This window comes from Mustelus asterias, chromosome 12, assembly GCF_964213995.1.
Source record: "Mustelus asterias chromosome 12, sMusAst1.hap1.1, whole genome shotgun sequence".
NCBI classification, from domain to species: Eukaryota; Metazoa; Chordata; class Chondrichthyes; order Carcharhiniformes; family Triakidae; genus Mustelus; species Mustelus asterias.
This window is the reverse complement of record NC_135812.1, coordinates 21,296,495-21,321,048: the sequence shown is the minus strand read 5'-3', so window position 1 is coordinate 21,321,048 and position 24,554 is coordinate 21,296,495. Positions and strand designations below refer to the sequence as shown.

At 44.0% G+C, this 24,554-nt stretch overlaps 1 protein-coding gene across 1 annotated transcript in view; it reads right to left on the bottom strand.

Moving 5' to 3' along the window:
- The window catches only part of acaca (acetyl-CoA carboxylase alpha), a 267,266-nt gene that overhangs the window by 190,777 nt on the left and 51,935 nt on the right, over window positions 1–24,554 (bottom strand). The window contains exons 20-23 of the mRNA XM_078224912.1: window positions 21,633–21,779; window positions 18,715–18,903; window positions 15,660–15,760; window positions 11,862–11,950 (exon numbers count right to left, since the gene is read on the bottom strand). Coding sequence (XP_078081038.1) covers window positions 11,862–11,950; window positions 15,660–15,760; window positions 18,715–18,903; window positions 21,633–21,779 — 526 coding nt within the window. The remainder of the gene's footprint in view (window positions 1–11,861; window positions 11,951–15,659; window positions 15,761–18,714; window positions 18,904–21,632; window positions 21,780–24,554) is intronic.

The window sequence follows — 24,554 nt, the reverse complement described above, 5'->3', positions numbered from 1 at the left end:
TAGGAATAGAATTTTCCTGAGGATAGCCTCTAGCGATTCATGGAAAGCTTTAAATCTATTTATGCTTGCTGATCTTCATGTTCGTTTAAAGGTGCCATTTTCAGTTCATGAGTTTGTCTTCCTGTGTCATTACTAGAATGCCAATACCCCAAGCATGAATCCAGAACTCCGGTAAGGTGCGTTTATGAGGACGTGGTGCTGTAGGAAAAACAATTGTGGGTATGAATAATGATAACATAGGTGGAAGTTGCTGTGTTAACTTGGAGACTTTTCTTTTAATTCCGAGTGACAGGAAGCAGTTTTAGGGACTTACGGTGAGCATCTCTGGCTGGCCAGCATTGATTTCCCATCCCCAATTGCTCTCTCAAAAGGTGGTGATCAGCTGCTTCTTGAACTGCTGCAATCTCTAGTGTAGGTACTCCCATAGTGATTTTTATTAATGACTTAGAGGAGGGGGCTGAAGGGTGGATCAGTAAATTTGCTGATGACATCAAGATTGGTGGAGTAGTGGATGAGGTGGAGGGCTGTTGTAGGCTGCAAAGAGACATAGATAGGATGCAAAGCTGGGCTGAAAATTGGCAAATGGAGTTTAACCCTGATAAATGTGAGGTGATTCATTTTGGTAGGACTAATTTAAATGTGGATTACAGGGTCAAAGGTAGGGTTCTGAAGACTGTGGAGGAACAGAGATCTTGGGGTCCATATCCACAGATCTCTAAAGGTTGCCACTCAAGTGGATAGAGCTGTGAAGAAGGCCTATAGAGTGTTAGCTTTTATTAACAGGGGGTTGGAGTTTAAGAGCCGTGGGGTTATGCTGCAACTGTACAGGACCTTGGTGAGACCACATTTGGAATATTGTGTGCAGTTCTGGTCACCTCACTACAAGAAGTATGTGGAAGCGCTGGAAAGAGTGCAGAGGAGATTTACCAGGATGCTGCCTGGTTTGGAGGGTAGGTCTTATGAGGAAAGGGTGAGGGAGCTGGGGCTGTTCTCTCTGGAGCGGAGGAGGCTGAGGGGAGACTTAATAGAGGTTTATAAAATGATGAAGGGGATAGATAGAGTGAACGTTCAAAGACTATTTCCTCGGGTGGATGGAGCTATTACAAGGGGGCATAACTATAGGGTTCGTGGTGGGAGATATAGGAAGGATATCAGAGGTAGGTTCTTTGCGCAGAGAGTGGTTGGGGTGTGGAATGGACTGCCTGCAGTAATAGTGGAGTCAGACACTTTAGGAACATTTAAGCAGTTATTGGATAGGCACATGGAGCACACCAGGATGATAGGGAGTGGGATAGCTTGATCTTGGTTTCAGATAAAGCTCGGCACAACATCGTGGGCTGAAGGGCCTGTTCTGTGCTGTACTGTTCTATGTTCTAGTCCTGTTAGGGAGAACTCTTGCTGGGTAAGGAAACAGGTGATGACTTTGAATTTTGATTTATATGTATTAGTATACAGGTGAAAAGTATTGTTTCTTGCTATACAAGAAACAAGAGAGTGCAGAATGTAGCGTTACAGTTATATTTATAGCTAGGATGTAGGAAAAGATCAACTTAATGAAGGGTAGGTCCATTCAAAAGTCTGATGGCAGCAGGGAAGAAGCTGTTCTCGAGTTGGTTGGTATGTGGCCTCAGACTTTTGTATCTTTTACCCGAAGGAAGAAGGTGAAAGAGAAAACATCCAGGGTGCGTGGGGTCCTTAATTATGCTGGCTGCTTTGCCGAGGCAGCGGGAAGTGCAGACAGAGTCACTGGATGGGAGGCTGGTTTGCGTGATGGATTGGGCTACATTCATTTGTACTTTCTTGCGGTCTTGGGCAGAGCAGGAGCCGTACCAAGCTGTGATACAACCAGAAAGAATGCTTTCTATGGTGCACCTGTATAAGTTGGTGAGAGTCATAGCTGACATGCCAAATTTCCTTAGTCTTCTGAGAAAGTAGAGGTGTTGGTGGGCTTTCGTAACTATAGTATCGGCATGGGGGGGGACCAGGACAGGTTGTTGGTGATCAGGACATCTAAAAACTTGAAGTTCTCGACCCTTTCTACTTGATCCTTGATGTAGACAGAGACGGAGGCATGTTCTCCTCTACGCTTCCTGAAGTCGATGATAATCTCCTTCGTTTTGTTCACATCGAGGGAGAGATTATTGTTGCCGCACTAGTTCACCAGATTTTCATTCCTGTACTCTGTCTCATCATTGTTTGAGATCTGACCCACTATGGTGATGTCATCAGCAAATTTGAAAATGGAGTTGGAGGGGAATTTGGCCACCCAGTCATAGGTGTATAAGGAGTATAGTAGGGACTGAGAACACAGCCTTGGGGGGCACCGGTGTTGAGGATGATCGTGGAGGAGGTGTTGTTGCCTATCCTTACTGATTGTGGTCTGTGGGTTAGGAAGTTCAGGATCCTGTCGCAGAGGGAGGAGCTGAGGCCCAGGCAAAAGAGTTTGGAGATGAGTTTCGTAGGAATAATCCTGTTGAAGGCTGAGCTATGGTCAATACATAGGAGTCAAACATAGGTGTCCTTGTTATCTAGGTGGTCCAGCGTTGAGTGCAGGGCCAGGGAGATGGCGTCTGCTTAGGACCTGTTGCGGAGGTAGGCGAACTGTAGTGGATCCAGGTAGTCTGGGAGGCTGGAATTGATTCATGCCATGACTAACCTTTCGAAGCGCTTCATAATGATAGATATCAGAGCCACTGGCCAATAGCCATTAAGGCACGCTGCTTGATTTTTCTTTGGTACTGGGATGATGGTCATCTTCTTGAAGCAGATAGGGACCTCAGATTTGTTGTAAAGAGAGGTTGAAGATCTCTGCGAATACCCCCGCCAGCTGATCCACACAGGATCTGAGTGCTCGTCCGGGTACCCCATCTGGGCCAGTCACTTTTCCGTGGACCAAGTAAAAATAATGATGTTACTTAAAAATGCCAGCCTGTTCATCCGAGACAGAGAGGAGTAAAACAGCAACTCTGGAAGAAGCACCAGATTTCACTGGGAGCAGTTTGTCTCCGAGTATCACACGCAAGGGAAAACTTGAGTGCAGAGGTCTGACATTCATGTGGTGAAATTTACTTGTGGTGCTCAATTCAGATGGAGATACCCGAAAAGCCATGGAGGAAGTTTGTGAGTGGATGCAAAGGGTTAGTGTGGACTTCCCTCTGCAGTGCATCCATCCTCCTAGTACTATTGAGAAGGGCAAAGTAAAATCAGTCCCATTGAATCTTCCCATCAGTGACATCAAAGCTTTTCTTGCAGCCAATGCAGATGTTTGAAAAAAAGAAACAGCTTTTTGAACAGCAGTGGAGCAGTGAAGCTCAAATTGTTCACAGTGGGAGTTGTGCTGGCAGCATGTTCGCAAAACTTCAATGCAAAACTCATCCTTAGTGCTACTCAATTACAGCTGCAGAACCCGACGCACTATCCAAACTTCGGTTTCTCCCTCTTACTCCATACTATTTCTTCCTGTATCAGTCCATGGTCAGAGATGGGTAAACTACCAACAGCATGCCCCCATCAATAAACTTCCCAATCAGCCACTAGGCCATAGGTGACAGTGGTGTGGACCAGCTCACCTGTTTTTGAATATCCACAATGGAGCATTTGGAGTTAACGTAGGACAACCATACATAAAATTATTTGAGTGTATAGTTCATCAAGAAGACAGGTCATTCTGTATGCCCACATTCTAAACAGCTCCTCATTGACCGAACTACATTCAACACGCGACATGGAGTTTCATGGCTGTCGGAAGTGCTGCAGGTCAGCATAGGAAATGTGTAAGATTTCATAAACAGACAGTGAATGAAAGCAACTGTTGAATAAGCATTATTGTACTTCAACAGCTGGACAAAAACATCTGCAAATCTGACATTTGGATTTTTCCACTTAAACAAAAAGATTCATACCTTCCATTGCTCCCCAAATCCCTCTCAACTCCTCCCCCCCCCCCCCCACCCCCCTTCTAAATATACCACACTTACGAGCAGTTCAGGAAGAAAGAGAACGGACTTGGGATATTGGGGCTAAATGTAATAGTGATCGTCAAGGGACATAGCCAAGTGTAAAAGAAAAACAAAAAACAGGCCATACGTCGAGTGCCCCAGAGTAAAATAATGCTGGAAGCACTCTCCTGTCCTACATCATCCTGACACCTCTGCTTCATTCAAGTGAATGGATCGAAGGCCTTGAAATTGTGGACAAAGAGCTTCAGCCTTCATTTCTTTTTGTTGCCGCCACATTCTTGCCCATCTTCTCTGCAAATTTGACCTCCTTTCCTGGTCACATCGACTCCTTGTTCAGTTATACTCAGATTCTAGGCATGATCCAATATCTCACTTAAGGGACCGTGTTCATTTGTCCAGGCAACCTACCATAGAGGCATTGTCACAAAGCCTGATCCTAACCACATCAGAAGTCTATGTACAAACACACACCTCCAGTAAAACCACTACATTCGTCACCCTCGATAATCACTTCTCTGCCCGGCGAAAATTGCAAAGCCCATGGCTTCAAATTAATCAAGGTCTGCAGGCTTGGGGTCCAACCTGGACAGACTCCCCCTCAGTTTGTGTGAATTGGCTGTTTACCTAACAAGTGGCAAAATTTTCAATTTTAAAAATTATTCCACACTGCACTCAAAGTAACTTAATCAGTTGGCGCAATCCTTGTTTATGTACTATCACCAGTACGTGTCTGTCAAAATGTTGTTCAGGAACACAAACCAAATAATCAGGAGTACAGGGTCATTGAGTACACCTCATTCTTTTACACATGCAGCATAGGAAGCATTCTTTCTGGTTGTATCACAGCTTGATATGGCTCCTGCTCTGCCCAAGACCGCAAGGAACTACAAAAGGTCGTGAATGTAGCCCAATCCATCACGCAAACCAGCCTCCCATCCATTGACTCTCTCTACATTTCCCGCTGCCTCGGCAAAGTAGGCAGCATAATTAAGGACCCCACGCACCCCGAACATTCTCTCTTCCACCTTCTTCCTTCGGGAAAAAGATGCAAAAGTCTGAAGTCACGTACCAAGCGACTCAAGAACAGCTTCTTCCCTGCTGCTGTCAGACTTTTGAATGGACTTGGCTTGCATTAAGTTGATCTTTCTCTACACCCTAGCTATGACTGTAACACTACATTCTGCATTCTCTCGTTTCCTTCTCTATGAAGTGTTGTTTCTTGCACGCTATACAGACATGTTTTGTCTGTATGCGGCGCAAGAAACAATACTTTTCACTGCATGTTAATACATGTGACAACAGTAAATCAAATCAAATCTTTGTAGTTACCCTCAAATACTTGCTACACTTAAACCCAACTTAGCTGAGCAGATCCCTTGTGACAGGTACATTTGTTCAGGAAGAGACCAGATGAGAGAAGTTCCTCCCCACATCTAGCTGATCTTGCATTAAAATCTAAAGCTACATTGCAACACAGAACCACTCTTTCAATGTTTTAGGGTTCTGTCATCTCACTCAGAATCCATCCTTGGCATAGGCCATTCTTTGTACAATGAGGTGCTTCCCTGTTAATAATCCCTTACCCTGTTTGTAAGTTGCCCCATGGTCCAGCAACCATGGTTTGATCTAAAATAGTATCCTGGATTCAGTTCAATTTCTATACCATCAAGATGTGTCCTGTACACTTTTATAAATTGCCTCTCTTATTTTGAATGATAAAGTCATAGTTTTCCTAGCCTTTCCTTGTAACTCTCGACTCCACCTCCTCTGGAGCTTGGATGATCATTGTGCTTCAGTGACCAGACCAGAATATAGAGTTCAAGGTACAGTATTATATAGTTTCAGCAATCAGACTAATCTCTCTAATTCAGAGTTTTAGCTCATTCAACATCTTTTGCCTTTACTGAATGCTGTTTTGCAATGACCCAAGTTTACAATTACTCCAAATCTCTTCTGTCCTCTCCCATGGGTCATTCAACAACAAAAGAGCAAATGTGCCTTTCAATCTTTCCTCCAATGTGCAAGACTTGCCTTGTACCAAATTGACGTATTTACCAGAATTCTGTCCACTAAAGAAAATTCTCTAGGTTGTTTTGTAGTTCCTGGCCTGAGCCATCTGATTTCACGGACTAAGTTTAATTATTAAGTATGACTAAAATGCATTGTTTGAATCATTAATTTTAAATAGTACTGGGGGCTTCAACCCTTCATAGTACAAACTTAAATTATGATGCCCATTTTAGACTAATCGCTGGAACTCCAGCTTCCTATGAAACAGAAGAACCACATGAAGAAATGGACATGTTAACATTTCATGTCAATGCATGATACATGTATGGAGATGGTCAGAATAGCCAATTCCTTTGTACTAGGCGCTTTGCTATTTTGGAATACAGGAGGCGACCATTTGGCCTGCTGAATCTGTGCTGGTTCTTTCAGAGAAGACTGCCCTTTGAAAGAGCTGTATTGACTCAATGGTTTCTTTCTGTGCTGTACAATTCTATGAATCTTCTCTCAATCCCATAGGTGGGCCTTCTGCTTAAATGATGAACTGAAGAAACTCACTCAAAACAGGAGCAGAGACAAGTCAAAGAATGAATCTACCGATTCAGAACATGTTGGGGGAGGGGAGAAGTAAGCAAGAGGAGCTGGATCATAATGAGCCCACTGACAGCTAATACTGCCATGCATCCAAATAGACACTGGAATAAAAACTACCCGGAGGCATGTCTCGCTTACACTGGTACCAATTCATTACACATACACCAGTTTATTTATAGTGGCAAACGGAGGTGAGAATTTAATTAATTTCAGAAAGAATCTAAAGTCTGCTTTGCTAATGCAAAAATGGCATAAGGCGAGACTTCCATAGATAGGGTTTCATTTTATTTAATAGTGAATAGTGTCCAGTGACTTTCCTCTATCCTCAAAAGGGATGAAGATCTCATCACACTCTACTAGCTCCGCATGAAACTTTCAATCCCACTCCCAGCATACAAAGCCACAGCACTAAACAACGGACTAGCATAATGCTAATCAGAATATGCCGGCCAAACATAAAATGGATACAACCTATTAATTGGAAGGATTTTAAAGTAATAAAATGTAACTCAGTGTTGCATTTCCACTGGTGTTTTTTTTTGCAGTAAATGTACAAAGGAACAAGTGAATGCCATTCAGCCCATCAACTCTGTTCCAGCATTCAATTAGACAAAGGCTGATGTGTCAGTCAATTTCAGTCACCCATCTTTGATCCCTATCGCATGGCATCCTTACCAGGTTGCCACTACCCTTGGTATTAAAAAAAAACTTCCTAATTTTACTCCTCTCTCTCTCTCCAAGTTAAACTTTATGCCCTCTTGAACAGGATTTCTCCACCAGACGTATAGTTTCTCTTGCACACCGTTGCAAATCCTTTTGGAACACCTCCCTTGAATCAAAGTAAAGTTTTTAAAAGTTTATTTATTAGTCACAAGTAATGCTTACATCAACACTGCAATGAAGTTACTGTGAAATTCCCCTAGTCGCCACACTCCGGCGCCTGTTCGGGTCAATGCACCTAACCAGCACGCCTTTCAGACTGTGGGAGGAAACCGGAGCACCCGGGAGGAAGCCCACGCAGACATGGGGAGAACGTGCAAACTCCACAAGACAGTGGCCTGAGCTGGGAATCGAACCTGGGTCCCTGGCGCTGTGAGGCAGCAGTGCTAACCACTGTGCCACCATGGTGACTAATTTAACATAAGACACACTCCCCAATCTTCCAAACTCAAGGGGATATCAGTCAAGTTTATGCAAACTGCTCTAATAATTTAACCTCTTCACCCAGTTTCATTCTGGTAAGTCTGCTCTTAACTCTCGCCAACATTATTATTTCCTTCCCGGGGATGCGATACCCAAGACTGAAGACTGAAGTCCAGGTGGAGGTCTACAGTAGGCAACATCAGTGACAAACCACTCATTTTCAATTTGCGCTTAACCAGGGCAACTAACACAGGAATAAGTCAGAAGCAAACAAGCAGCTGCTGAAAAATCTTGAAAATCTGAAATGACAAGACTCAGCTAACCAGAAAAAGAGACCAGTTTCCTTACTTTCCTTGCCCTTTTCAATATTTCCCCCAACAGTGTCAGTTGTGGCCTAGCCAGTAGCATTCTTCCTGTGTCAGAAGGTTGTGGATTCAGGACCCATTTCAGAAGCCGAGCATAAAAATCAAAGCTGATACTCCAGTGCAGTACTGAGGGAGAGCTGCGTGATAGAAGAGTCAGGCACAGATAGACAGTTAATGTGGGACCGAGTACAGTATAACCCACAGAGTGATTCAAGAAGGCACATGACCCAGACCCAGGGATCAATGTAATGTTGAGCAGAGGTGTGTGTAGACCTAAGCATGGAGACAACTGCTAGCCTATACTCTTTACTGTACATGTGTAACATAATGCTAGTTAATAAAGACGACAGTTAACCAATGGCAACTTCTTGAAGATGCACCAATTTGTAACCAACACCCGACTGCTGTTTTGTTGTCTTATGGATGAAGCATTAAGTTAAAGCCTTGACTGCCTTATAGGGCAAAAGTGAAAGACCCCATGGCACTATTCCAAAGAGGGGGGAGAAAGGAAATTGTCCCCGGTGTCCTGACCAACAATTATCCTCCGACCAACATATTATTTTTAAAAAACTGATCATTTGGCGATTATTGCACTCAAATTTGTGCGAGTTTGCTGTGTACAACTTGGCTTCCACATCTACTACATTACAACAGTGGTTACAATTCAAACTTTGGGACATCCCGACATCTGGAAAGCTGCTATATAAATGCATCCTTAAAAAAACAGATGTCAATACTTGTGCTCTTCCTGTAGCAGTCATTCAATAGCAATCAGGGATGTAGCGTTACTTAGTCATCGAGTAATGCAGTCAGGATTCTATCCTTACCTAGCCGTTCTGTAACCAATTATGGTTCATTCTCACATACCAGGCTAAATCAACACAAGACAAGAATTAAGCCCAATACCTTCCTTCATTCTATTTTAACTGCACTTTTACTGGCCCAGCGGATTGTACCTTAACTGCACAATATCATACATACATCTTACTGCAGAAAATATTCCAGGAGCTCCTTTTAATGGATTACTGTCTACCGTGTTCAAACAATACACTGCTGCCATCTTGTGGTAAGTCAATAGTAGTGTAAATCACCACCACAACAACACACTCCTGATCACAAAGCAAAATGTATACTGCTGGATAATTCAAATTTTTGCAATTTTCAATTAACAGGAATGGACGGTAATCCCCACTTTAACATGTCACTGTTCCCCCAACAGGAGTTACAAGCTCACCACCTTCATAAAAGGCACCTCCAAATTTGCTTTCTTCTGCTGGCATTAATCCTTTTGTCTGAATATAAAATAAGTAAATTCATCAGTGCTCCAAAACACTGCAAAAAAAATAAACAAGTAATAATCATTTCGTATCGAATCCAATCACTCTGGTCATTCTGACTCAGGCTGGAAACACCAGCTGCTTATGTCATGAATGGAAACACAGGGATGGCCAGCTCACACCTCTGAACCCTTGGGTTCAGATCCAGTCCACAAAGATAGGCTGAAGCAGTCCACGACCAAATGGAGCAAGACCAGGGCAATATCCAGGCTTGGGCTGACAAGTGGCAAGTAACATTCGCACCACACAAGCACCAGGCAATGACCATCTCCAACGAGAGAGGATCTAACCACCCCCCCATTCAATGATATTACCATCACTGAATATCCCACCATCAGCATCCTGGGGATTACCAAAAATTGAACTGGACTAGCCACATAAATACTGTGGCTACCAGAGCAGGTCAAAGGCTTGGAATTCTGCAGCGCGTAATTCAGCTCCTGAATCCCCAAAGCCTGTCCACAATCTACAAGGTACAAGTCAGGAGTGTAATGGAATACTCGTCACTTGCCTGGAAGAGTGCAGCTCCAACACTCAAGAAGTTTGACACCATCCAGGACAAAGCAACCAACTTGATTGCTTTCCCTTCCACATTCAATTCCTCCACCACTGACGAACAGTGGCACCTATGTGTACCACCTACAAGATGCACTGCAGGCAGTAGCGGATTAACTACCACCCAGACCCCTAGGCTGAGCTTTAGTAAGGCCCCCTAACCTTGCCCCCTGCCCCACCCCTCGTTGAATAAAATGTTAAGTGACGTTAGATAACTTATATCGTTGTACTATATATAATGTACTACATGTATAATATCATAAAGTTATATGAATCAATTACAGCCCTTTTATTCATTTATTTTTCATTTTCTTTACATTTGTACTTTAAAAAACTTCAGTCTTTTTTGGTTTACAAAAGTGTCGATAACAGCATGTAAATCAACAGATCGAATCAATGTGCATGAGTGCCAGATGACTAATGTTGAGCACAAATAGATTTTGATCCTCTTCAGTGCCGAAAATGAACGCTCACCTGAACAGTTATGAAAATTTATTCACCCTTAAAAGGGTTAAACCAATTTTTTTTTGCTCTCGCGCCCCTCTCCCTTCCGGGCCCCTAGGCTTAAGCCTACTCAGCCAAATTGTTAATCTGCCACTGACTGCAGGAGCACACCAAGATTCCTTAGGCAGCACCTTCCAAACCCATGACTACTATCGAGAAGTACAAGAGTAGCAGATACCTGGGAACACCACCACCTAGGGGAGCCCCTTCCAAATTACACCATCCTGACTTGGAAATACTTTGTCGTTCATTCACTGCCGATGGGTCAAAATCCTGGAATTCCCTCCCTGACGGCACTGTGGATGTAACTACACCACAGGGTCAGAAGCTGTTCAAGAAGGCAACTCACCACCTTCTCAAGGACAACTAGAGATGGGCAATAAACGTTGGTCTAGCAAGCGGCACCCACGTCCCATAAAAAGCTTATCTTATCCTATCGGCTCTGAAGGATGTGTGTGAAATATGCTTGGGAAATTTCAACAAAAGGTTTCACACAAAAAGCTGGAACTAGATGGGAAAGCTCACTTGGAGAGACTATAAAGATGGGTGATTTGGGAAATGGAATTTTCCTCCAAATCGGGGACTTGTGGCATTGTTAATTAAACACAAAAGAAGCTTCAGTCCACATCTATCTCTACTTGATCTCGAAATAGGTAAGGGATAAGAAACTAACTTGATTCCTTAGCCCAGACATTCAACAACTTGGCAAGCAAATCAAAACAAACCGCAGCTAGTTAAGGAGAAGCATTCTTTTAATGTTTTCAAGGCAGAGGTAAATAGGTTCTTGATAAGCAAGGGGGAGGCGAAAGATTATCGGGGCAAGGCAGGAATGTAGAATTGAGATTAAATCTCAATTCTACATTCCGGGGTCACATGAATAGTTGGTGCCTCCAAGGTGTCTGGGGATGGGGGAAGCATCCTTTGGTGCACACCCAAGCATGGCGTGAAAATCCTTGGCAATTTAACTGCCATTTTACCTGTCCTAATATCCTGTATTTTTTTTATGGTTGGCAGGAGCTACTTTAAAATTTTGTTTTCCACAAGTCTTGTACATCTGTTGCCATTATCCTGTGAGCTTGGCTGTGTACTGCTGAGCCAATTGTAACTACATCCGGTTATCCTGATACCACAGCCCCATCCTTTGACATTCTTTCATTACTTGTACGATGGGAGGTACTGGATACAATGAATAATCCAAACCAGCTGTATTGGGTACTCTTTTTCTGTCTCTTCCTACAATTAATTGCTTGAAAATGATCTTGCTCTACTGCACCAACCTTTGAGAGCTTATTGTGTTATTTGTAAAAAGAATGAAAAATCTTCAATAATATATTTTAAAAAGGCATACTGTATCTGCATTTGAGTGCTGCATGTTAATTAGACAAGACAGGACAAACCTTGCTGGAATTCTATCTCCACCTTCAGATACTGTCGGAGAAGATCCATGACTACGGCCTTCATGTGACCCCGGATTCCACTGCGATACCTGAAAAAAGGAATCCAAATGTTCAGTTCACCTCAACATCAGAGTGTGCACGAAAGGATGCTGTGGTGATTGTCCCTTTAAGGGCAACACAGGCTATGTGGCCCTTACTCTGGGTGTTGCCCCATGTGGTGATTGCCCCTTTAAAGGCAACACGTGCTATATTTTGGGGAAGGTCTCTTGCACGGTTGAATTTTGCAATGAAACAAAGTTTAGGATAAGCTCAGTAGCTCTGGCAACATCTGTGGAGAGAAACAAAGTTAACGCTTCAAGTTCAAATGACCCAACTGCAGAACTCGAAGAAAGTAGAAATATAACTAATTATATTGTAGGAGAGGTGGGTGGAGGTGGGGCAGAATGGAAGAATGGGGTAGGTTGGACAAAGGAAAGATTGACAAAGGTGTCATGGACATAAGACAAAGGGGAGTGATAATGGTGCCATGATACTTTGCCATGGTGTTTACCAAAACTTCTGTCCAGCATTTTCAGTTTTTATTTCAGATTTCCAGCTCCCGCAGTATTTTGCTTTTGATTGAATTTTACAAGTTGCGTTTTTTAATTTTTATAAAATGATTTTGCTTTTGTTGCTTTTTCCGACAGTCATACCTTCACAGACTTTGGAAATAGTCATAACTGGCACCATAATAGGATGATCCACCAGTGAACTGGACACATGCACACTCAGACAATCTGGCCTATGCATGGCAACCAGCCAGCAGAGTTTCTACCCTGTGATGGACAAGAGCTTAAACCAGTTCACTGGATCAGCTGGTCTGATCTAGTCACTTACTCCAAAGTGGAATTATATTTCCAAGCTGAAAGAAAGTTGGCCAAAGATAAGCTCAAAGTATTTGTGATCTTCACATCTTAAGATACGATATCGCCTCAAGATGAAAAGCTGAAGGAACTACAAGTTCATACCTGCCATCATATTACAGACAGGACCGACAACTCCTACACTGTACAAACACGAGACAATGTAATATGAAGACGACGTAGATCGACTTTTGGCAACAAGAACTGATCTGCCAGAGACGGAACCAACAAACTCCACATCAAGTGATGCCAAGAGAAGAGCTGGACCTTCCTTAGAACTTAACACTACCTGAACCTGTTTGGTTGAGAATATTTCAATATCCGAGTCAACCTCAGAACATTTAGGGTGACTCTGGTTAGGGCAACCAAGGGCCATGTCCAAATCAAGCCCAAGAAACCACAGGCACAAGGGCCTGGGTAACATGCTATTTCAGAGAGTCGGTGCAGACTCAATGGGCCAAATGGCCTCCTTCTGCACTGTAGGGATTCTACGGTTCTATTTTGCATCTAAAACCTCTGACCTTGTGTCTGATGCTCAGTTTCCGGGCTACTCTACATGCCATGGAGCAATACCAAGAGAGCAGCAAAGGGTGAAGAGCTGAACATTTCGTGCTGAACTGACCAGATGTCAGAGTCCAAAATAGGAGGAACGGGCATCAAAAAACATTATTTAAATGGCAGATGATAATTAGTCCGAGTTGTAAACCTGACAAGCAATATTTCTGGCACAGAGCACATTTTTCAATTGAAGTCAACAGGGTAACATGGTAAGTTTCTTGGCTAGTCTGAAGAAAACCATATCAAATTTCAAATCTTGATAATTCTTGCGCCCATTCTACAATTACATTTGACGGTCATCTCAATGGCAGCAAATGATTACAAGCTATTTTCAAAAAATGCTTTGACAACAGTTTTGGTTCAGTAACATTCCTGCAATAATCAAATCATTAACATGTAGGGCTGAATTCATTTTTTTTTAAAAAAAGCATGCATACATAAATACTAAATACAGAAATTCTGTATTAGAATCAAAGGTTAAGCATTTTTCATTCATTTAATATTCAAATGCCTTCAAAAAAGATGCAAATTATTGTATTATTAGACACATTTGAAAGTCACCAAACACATACAAGCAAAGACACTGCAAGGTGATATTTGCAATGCATATACATGAACCAAGGCAAACTGTGAACCCATCACAATTTCACTGGATAAGAAATATCACAAACAAAAAAGCATGAGCACGATTCTGTGCAGCCTTGAACCTGGACAGAAGTTCTGACTGGACATTCCAATTATTTTATGACTCCTAACGACTGCTCAGAATATCAACCAGCTGTGGTTAATGGTGCCACAGGTTCCACTGGTGGCCATTGGTGCCACCTGTCCCAGTTGCTGCAGATTAGCAAGGGGTGCGTTGGGAATAGTTCAAATTTATCCCTTCTCCACAAATCTCAATTATTTGAAATCAAGTGTCTGAAAATAAAAGTCAGCGAAAAAAAATGGGGAGAACCCAACTTGGTTACCAGACTCTCGCATCCAATGAATTATTGTTTGTCCTTATTCTTTCATGGGATGTAGCATTGCTAGAGTTTGCACATTTGGTTGATATGCAACTTGATATGCAATCGACAAGAGATTTTAAGAACACATCCAATAATATTATCATGAAATACGTACGTAACATTATGATTTGAGGGATCATTTAGATTATCTCCAACTGAAGGCATGGGAAAGTGATCTTTTATCAGGTACCTATCTGCACCATTCTTGAGCTCGTTAGCCGCTTACTATCTTCCACTGACCAACATGGTTCAACATGGAGTTTGCACATTCTCCTCGTGTCTGCGTGGGTTTCCATCGGGTGCTCCGGTTTCCTCCCAGTCCAAAGATGTGCGGGTTAGATTGATTGGCCATGCTAAAATTGTCCCTTAGTGTCCCAAGATGCGTAGGTTAGAGGGATTAGTGGGTAAAATATGTAGGGATATGGGGTTAGGGCCTGGGTGGGATTGTGGTCGGTGCAGACTCGATGGGCCAAATGGCCTCTTTCTGCACGGTAGGGTTCTATGCTAGCAAGGCCAGCATCTGTTGCCCATCCCTAATTGCCCTTGAACTGAGTGGCTTGCAAGAGCATTTCAGAGGGCAGTTGAGAGTCAACCACATTGCAGTGGGTCTGGAGTCACGTGTAGGGCCGACGAGGTAAGGATGGCAGATTTCCTTTCCTATTCGTGAACCAAATGGGTTTTTAAGACAATAGTTTCATGGGCACCATTGTAATTCCAGATTTATTTTATTAATTCAAATTTCACCATGGTGGGATTTGAATCTGGGTCCCCAGGACAGTACCCTAGGTCTCTGCATTACCAGTTCAGTGACAATACCACTGCCTCCCCTAATACTATCTGGACCTCAAAGTTACATGGCCAGGAAAATGATATCACTATAATAAAAAGCAAAATATTTCAAATGTTGGAAATCTGAAATTAAAACAAAGTGCTGGGAATACGCAGTAGGTCTGGCAGAGAGGCTGTGCTGCTCTTTGACACTTCCTAGAGTTATTCACAGAGAGCTTCGGAGAGGAGTGTTAGCAGGCGACTTACCCACGGAGAGCTACAAGACCCAATATAAAAGGTGATCTACTTTCATAGTCATTTCCAGAGGAAGTCAGCCGTGAGAACAGTGGCCAATCTCCCCCTCCTGAGCAATGAGATTAATAATCTGGCACTGCCTCCGGACCGTGGAATGCAATGGAGAGTCACAAAACTGCCTCTTCCTGCACAGCATGTGACCAGTCCCATCACAGTGGGCCCATCAAAAAGCTGGGAGAGACTCCAGAACCCAATGATGATGAATGCTCAGTATTAATCCTCCCACCTCTGCCCCACTGTATACTAACCTTTGCACCAACTGAACTATACTCTGCGTATTCATGAAGAAAACCTCCCGCTCAGACTTCCTGTTTAATGTTGCAGCATGGCTATCCAATATATTGGCAGTCTGAAAACGAGGAAGCAAGAGAAACCAACTTGATATGCAATCGACAAGAGATCTTAAGAGCACATCCAATAATGTTATCATGAAATACGTACGTAACATTGTGATTTGAGGGATCATTTAGATTATCTCCAACTGAAGGCATGGGAAAGTGATCTTTTATCAGGTAGCTATCTGCACCATTCTTGAGCTCATTAGCTGCTTACTATCTTCCAATGACCAAATGGTTCAACTAGTAAATAGAGAATCTTGGCACTGAGTCTGTGAAACTTTAAAATCTTGTGGCACAATGCATTAACGTTCTCTAACACTTCATACAGACACAGCTTCTTGGTGACGTACAGAATATTGCAGAGGGCACCATTCCTTTCTGGGCCCACACTCATTTGACTGCAGGCTAGAGCCGGAATTTAGTTCCGTCGCCCACCTGACGGTGGTACAGTGATTAGCACTGCTGCCTCACAGCGCCAGGGACCCAGGTTCAATTCTCAGCCTGGGTCACTGTCTATGCAGAGTCTGCACGTTCTCCCAGTGTCTGCGTGGGTTTCCTCCGAGTGCTCCGGTTTCCTCCCACAGTCCGAAAGACGTGCTGGGCAGGTGCATCGGCCATGCTAAATTCTCCCCTCAGTGTTACCCGAACAGGCGCCGGAGTGTGGCGACTAGGGGATTTTCGCAGTAACTTCATTGCAACGTTAACGTAAGCCTACTTGTGACACTAATAAATAAAGTTTAAACTTTATGTACAGCAAGAGAAAGCGAGGCTTTTGGAGATGGGGTTCTCCATCCCCAAAGCAGTGAAGCAACCATTCAGCAGCTCTACATGATGAATTGTGGCTGTGAAACCTAACCCATCACTCTGCAGTGAAGCATTGCTCTGCAAACTGATGTGCCGTGTTGGCTTTTGACAGTTACAGAAATAAAGTCACTATCACAAGGTAGTCAATCAAGCTGTCATTTCGCCAGTTTACTTTCAAAGCTGCTCCAACATTCCCAAAAAAAGGGCCCTCGACTAGTCCACTGCTTACAATTAAGGCTCTTGAAAAGGCAAGGTTCTAGGACCTTACAGCATCCAAGTTCATGGTATCATCACTAGTCACTAAGCCTTTAAAAAGGAGGTAGGGGGAAAGAGGATAATGCATAGTGATAATGTCACTTGGCTAGCAAGCCAGAGGCACCAGTTAATTAATGCTCTGCTAAATTGACCCTCGGGTGTCAGGGGGTAAACACAGTAAGAGTTTTAACAACACCAGGTTAAAGTCCAACAGGTTTATTTGGTAGCAAATGCCATTAGCTTTTGGAGCGCTGCTCCTTCGTCAGATGGAGTCGGAGGGGGGGGGGAGCAGGGTAAATGTGTGGGGTTGCAGGAATGGGGCCTGGGTGGGAATGCGGTCGGTGCAGGCTCGATGGGCTGAATGGCCTCCTTTTGCACTGTCGGGATTCGATGGACACAGCTTCAAATCCCAGCATGGCAGCTGATAGAATTTAAATGCTATCAATAAATACTGAATGGTCTCTGTAATGGTGACCATGGCAATTACCATCAATTATAAAAACCCATCTGGTTCAGTACTGTCCTTCAGAGGAGGATTCTGCCATCCTTAACTGGTCCAGCCGACAGGTGATTCAGGACACAAGCAATTTTGTTGACTCTTAACTATCGTCTGAAATGGCCTAGCGACTCACTTAGTTCGAGGGCGATTATGGGTGGGCAACAAATGCTGGTCCCCACATTCCACAAAGAATAAAAGAATAGAATCATAGAATCCCTACAGTGCAGAAGGAGGCCATTCAGCCCATCGAGTCTGCACCAACCACAGTCCCACCCAGGCCCTATTCCCATAACCCCACATACTTACCCTGCTAATCCCCTGACACTAGGGTCAATTTAGCATGGCCAATCAATCTAAACCGCACATTTTTCTTCTGCCGCCCAATACAAACAGGAGCATTTACTACTCCTCTCACAACATGCAATTAACTGCCATTTGTATTTACCTGGGGCTAGGATTAGGCTGTTCAGTCCTACCATTTAATTAGATACACAGGATTGGGGGGGGGGGCGCACGGTGAGTGGATGTGGAATTCAGAACACAACACAAACAGGTCAGCCATGATCTTACTGAATAGTGGAGCCAGCTTGAAGGGCCAAATAGTCTATTTTAACTCCTATTTCATTTGTTCCCAAGTAACCCCTAGCACTTTGGGGCAAAAACAAAATCCCAATTTTTGCAACTCAGTGCTTCCCGATTTCACTCTTGAACAGTTTTAGTCCTTAATTTAAGATTGTGTCCTCTTCTGGATTACCCCGGCTGGTGCAAATAGTGCAGATACAGGATAAACAATCAAATCCTTGTATCATTTTAAATTCCTCAGCTATCTAAAACTCAAGGAAATACAAAACAGCTCTTATGTACCTGACCTCATCACTTAATCCTAAACCTAGGATCATTTTATTAAATCTGAGCTGTACCCCCTCTAAGACCTTCCTGGGATGTGGTGCCTAGAATTGAACACAAGGGTTATGATCAAAGCTCGGAAAACTATCTCCTCTACGTATTCCAAGACCCTTGGGACAAAGGCCAACATTCCATTCACCTTTCTAATTCTTTTTTGGCACCTGTCTATTCACTGAGTGATGTGCTTCCCTGGACATAGAATCAAATGCTCTGATCGATCCTTCTTGAATCTAAAAACGGATAACCTCAAATTCCCCCGCTCACTAAATTGATCTGTGCTTTTTGTAACTTTCTGAAGTTATGGAGTCAAAGAGAGTCATTACAGAACAGAAAGAGGCCATTCGCCCCATCGATTCCATGCCACTTCCACGCTTTCTTTTCAAATAAATCGATTTTAACTCACATTGAAATGTTCTATTTTTATTCAATAACATCAGCTAGCTAAAACTAGAAATTTCTAGACTTAATTTAAGGCCAGGCCACATTTTTGTCTTCAATTACCTGCTGGCTGGGGAATTGGCAGAGCACCGAGGTGATGTTGCTCGCGTACTGTGCCATCTCCTTTTTGATAGCCTTCTCCACCGCCTGAGGGATTCTTCCAGAAACACTGGTCATGATATCCTGCAGCTCCAGGAGTGGGAGAGAAGGGTCCCGCAGCGTCTGCATTAATCTTTCCACCCAGTCCTTCACCTTGAATGGAAGAACACAATAGAAGTCAAAAGTTGGACCTTGCTGCACTTTCCTTCATGAGACTTTGTACAAGTCATAGAGTCAGATGTTTACAGCATGGAAACAGGCCCTTCGGCCCAACTTTCTTTTTAAACCACTAAGCTAGTCCCAATTGCCCGCATATCCCTCTATACCCATCTTACCCATGTAGCTCTCTAAATGCCTTTTAAAAGACAAAATCGTACCCGCCTCTACTACTACATCTGGCAGCTTGTTCCAGACACTCACCACCCTATGTGTGAAAAAATTGCCCCTCTGGACACTTTTGTATCTCTCCCCTTTCACCTTAAACCTACGCCCTCTAGTTTTAGAGTCCTTTAGTTTTGGGAAAGGGTGTTGACTATCTAGCTGATCTATGCCCCTCATTATTTTATAGGCCTCTATAAGATTAGCCCTAAACCTCCTACACTCTAGGGAAAAAAGTCCCAATCCATCCAGCCTCTCCTCAAACCATCAAGTCCTGATAGCATCCTAGTAAATTTTTTCTGCACCCTTTCTAGTTTAATAATGTTCTTTCTATAATAGGGTGACCAGAACTGTGCACAGTATTCCAATTGTGGGTAAATGTTTCACAAGATGTGATGTTCCCTCAAACAAACCAGCAGTTCCCAGATTCAATTCTGATGCTGATCTCAGTTGAGCAACAGTACAAACAATAACTGGCCTCAGCACATCTAGCCTAAAAGCAGGGAGGTGGAAATCACAAGGCATTATGGCTCCTGACAGATCCTTTCTGGGAAAACTAGTATACGTGGGTGGGGGGAGGGGCAGTTCCCTGGCCGTTCATGCCAGTGGGATTCTCTGGTGCCGCTGGCAACACAACCCTGCCCACGGGTTTCCCAGCGGGTGTGGGGTGCCTTCAATGGGAAATTCCATTGACAGTGGCGGGATCCCATTGACAGTGACGGGATCAGAGAATCCCACCGCCAGCGAATGGCACGCCACCTCCCACTGCCACGAAATGCGCAGCTGGGAGGCCGAAGAATGCCACCTGTGGAAGCTGGCCAAAGGCTGGATCAGGTGTGGCCGTGATGCTGAATTAAGAATAACATGTTAGAACGGTTTTGGAAGAGGAAGATAGAGTCTTACTAACTTAATAGAATTTTTTGAGGAAGCAAGGAGGATTGATGAGGGTAGGACAGTGGATATTGTCTACATGGATTTCAGTGAAGAATATGACAAGGTCCCACAGGGCAGATTGGTCAGAAAAGAAAGATCTCATGGGATACAGAGGACGGTGGCAGGTTGGATCCAAAATTGGCTCAGGTGTCAGGAAACATAGGGTCGATGGATGCTTTCATGAATGAAAAGCCATTTCCAGTGGTGTTCCAAAGGGTCCATTGCTGTTTATTATACATATTAATGATTTGGACTTAAATGTGGGTGACATCATTGGGAAATTTGCAGATGACAGAAAAATTGGCCGCGTAGTTGATGGTGAAGAGGACAGCTGTTGGGTCCAGAATTAGATCAATCGTTTGGTTGAGTGGACAGAGAAGTGACAAATGAATTCAACCCGGAAAAGTGCGAGGTAATGCATTTGGAAAGGGCGAACAGACAAGGGAATGCTCAATAAATGGGAAGATATTGACGGGGCTGAGAACGTGAGTGACCTTGGAGTGCATGTCCACAGGTCCTTGAAGGTTTCAGGAGACGTAGGTGAGGTGGTCAAGAAAATATTTGGAATGCTTTCCTTTATTGGGTGAGGTATTGAATACAAAAGTGGGGATGTAATGATGGAATTGTATAAAACGCTGGTTAGGCCACGGAAGGAGCTGTGTACACAGTTCTGGTCACCACATTGCAGGAAGGACATAATTGCCATGGAGAAAGTAGAGAGGACATTTACAAGGATGTTACCAGAGCTTTAAAATTGCAGCCAGGAGAAATTGGATAGTCTCGAGTTGTTTCCCTTGGAACAAAAGCAGCTAAGGGATGACCTAATTGAAATGTACAAGATTATGAGGGGCCTGTAGATGGGGTAGACAGGAAAGAACCGTTTCCCCTAGCTGAAGGGTTAATTAGCAGGGGGCACAGATGTGAGGTGATTGGTAGAAGGATTAGAGGGATCATGAGGAAAATCACTTTCACCCAGAGGGTGGTGGACACCTGGAATACAGTGCTTAAGCTGGTGGTTGAGGCTGAAATGCCCAACTCACCTGAATCTGCATTTGACGCGCTGTAATCTGCAAGGCCACGGACCAAATACTGGAAAATGGGATTAAAATGAGTGGCTGGTTTCTTTTTGGCTGACACAGACAGTATGGGCTGAACGGCTTCTTTCTGCACCACACCTTCTCTATGGTTCTGCTGGGGCTGCAGATATCTTGTAGCATACATAACGCTTGGCTCAAATACTTGTCCAAGCATACACCCTCAATGTTAAGACGCTCTTGCGCGAATCACTTATTTCCATCCTCTGTAAAGCTCTGTTGCAATAAAATGCAGCTCAAGATTGTAGTAAATGGTAATGCATGAAACTACATTTTCACCTTTTAAAAAATAATTAAAAATTAATCAAGTATTTGACCCATCTTGGTTTCATTCATTCAGAAATCCGCCTCCAATCCCCTCTTTCACTGGTTCAAACCCACGTCTCCTTCTCCAGCTGTTCAGTTTAACTTCACTGATCCTCCATGAGTCAGACAAACAGGAACCTGGCCACCCTGCACATCATTCCACTGTAGTACCTTAAGGTCAAAGTAGGGCTCGGGCAGGCAGAACCCATTCATGATGTTCCCCAGGTTATCAATAACGTAATGGAAGATGCGATGGGGCTTTTCTCCTTGCAGGGCTGAGCTCTGGATCCTGGCCAGTGGCCCCGTGAATAATTCAGCCTGGAATTAAGCATAAACACAAAACTTAGGTATTTGAGGAATAAACATAAATGACAGAGATTGCAAGGCTGCAAACCCCAGCACTCCATCAGATTTCCTGCATCACAAACACAAGGAACTCAAAATGAGTTCATCTGAAGCAACTGAATACCCAGTACATAACTGTATCATAACGAACTGATCATAGTTAACTTCACAATCTTTCTAATGTGAAGCGTTCTACAACATTGTTATACAATTCAATCCCAATCTCCATTGAATACTAAAAGCGACTTGATAAACTCGCCAAATCTTTGCCCTCCTTCCTTTTCTGGGGACACTGACTCCTTCTGGATGCTCTTTCTTGGGCCTTACTTCAAGTGGTCTCACTCAAGTGATCATTTTCCATATGTCAGCAACAGTGAATGTCATCGTGCTATTTTACTGTTAACGACCATCTCAGGTCACGTCAGACCCTGCCCTGGTTGCCACCCTCCCCCCTTAAATCTTCTTTTTGTCTGTTTGCTTAACACGCGAGAGAGAGAGAGAGCAGGCAAGAAATTTATCCCCGAGTCAAAGCCTCTCTGTAGCTCTAGAAGTGACCGGAGATGACTTTTCCTGCCACAGCTACCCTCGGGATGACATCATGTGGAATGAGAAACTTCAGGTGCACGCCTGCATCCTACCACATGGTGGCACCATAAAGCTGCGGAACACTTCAACTATTTCGCATAGATTGTGTGTTAGAGGTTTTCTTGCTGATCTTCAGGTATTTAGACCTACTTACAGGGCAGCATGGTGGTGGCACAGTGGTTAGCACTGCGGCCAGCACTGCGGCCTCACAGCCCCAGGGGCCCGGGTTCAATTCCGGCCTCGGGTGACTGCCTGCATGTAAGTTTGCACATTCACACAGTGTGTCTGCGTGGGTTTCCTCCGAGTGCGCCGGTTTCCTCCCACATTACAGCCTTGAAATAGTAGCGAGTGTGCAACAGCCCCCTTCCCCCAACCCCACCTCACCAAGGGCCTTTTCCCTCTCATCCACTCAGACATCACTGACCTCAATCTGTGTTTACACACCAGCTTCAGCATCACACTCCAACAGAAGCCATTTCATCAAATCAAGAAGTGTGAATAGAAATATAGAAACTAGAAGCAGGAGTAGGCCATTTGACCCTTCGAGCCTGCTCTGCCTTCATTATGATCATGGCTGATCCTCAAATTCAATATCCTGATCCACTCTTCTACAGCCACCACCACCCCCCCCCCCCCCCCCCCCCCCCAACCAATGATCCCTTTAGCTCCAAGTGCGATATCTAATTTCTTCTCGAAATCACACAACGCTTTGGCCTCAACTACTTTCTGTGGTAGTGGATTCCACACATTCACCACACTCAAATCTTTCTTAACCACCGAAGCCATACAGGATCCGCCCCTGACGTTTCAGGGCGTACACCACATCCATGGCGGTCACCGTTTTGTGCTTGGCGCACTCTGTGTAGGTCACTGAGCTCCTGATGACATTCTCCAGGAATACTCTCAGCACCCCACGGGCCTCCTCGTGGATCAGGCCAGAGATGCGCTCGACGCCGCTGCGGCGAGCCAGGATGGTCGGCTTGGTGATGCCCTGGGTGTCATCGCTTGGCTCTGCCTTTGCCCAGCCTCTTGCCGCCTTTCCCTCTGCCCGACATGAACAGCACTGAGCGATCAACAAGCGCCCAACATTCACCACTCTGAAGAAATTTCTCCCCACCTCAAGTTCTAAAAGGTTTACCCCTTATCCTCAAACTATGACCCCTAGTTCTGGGCTAGCCCACCACTGGGAACATTCTTTCTGAATCTATCCTGCCTAACCCTGTTAGAATTTTATAAGTTTCTATCAGATCCCCTCTCACTCTTCTAAACTCCAGTGAATATAATCCTAACCGGCTTAGTCTCTCCTCATGTGACAGACCTGCCATCCCAGGAATCAGCCTGGTAAACCTTCGCTGTACTCCCTCGATAGCAAGGACATCCTTCCTCAGATAAGAACACGAAAACTTCGCACAATACTCCAGGTGTGGCCTCACCAATGCCCTGCACAATTGCAGCAAAACATTCCTATCCCCATACTCAAATCCTCTCGCTACAGAGGCCAACATACCATTTGCCGCCTTTACTCCCTGCTGTACCTGTGCACTCAGTTTCAGCGACTAATGCGCGAGAACATCAAGAGTATCGGAGTATCCATCTCTTTGAATTTACACCCATTCAAGTAACAATCTGTCTTCCTATTATTGCTACCAAAGTGCATGACCTCACAGTTATCCACATTATATTGCATCTGCCATGCATATACCCACACAGTGAGAAGTCTCACAACACCAGGTTAAAGTCCAACAGGTTTACCCACACCCTCAGCCTCAATGTTCTCTACATTGCTCACAAGGGATGAATCAACTCTCTTGACAACCTTATGTACACTTAAAACTGTCTTAAGACAAATAATCTTCTTGTAATTTCTATTAAACATTCAATGTGTTAGTAATCCACACATCTTCACACATTACACCAAATTAGATTTGAATTTGTGTCTAATGGAAAAAGAGCCGAACTCAAGTTTCCTCACTTTGAATTATCATTAAGAAGTGCCTTTCCGCTCATTAGGGATAATCTCTCCTTGAATTCAACTGGGGCTTGAATACTCCTAATGCTTCTGTTTACATTTGCCACCTTGGAAAATTATCCTGATCACCACCACCCTTGGGCTTTGATTATACAGTGGGAGGGTATGGAGTATTTAAGGATAGTTTACTCGAT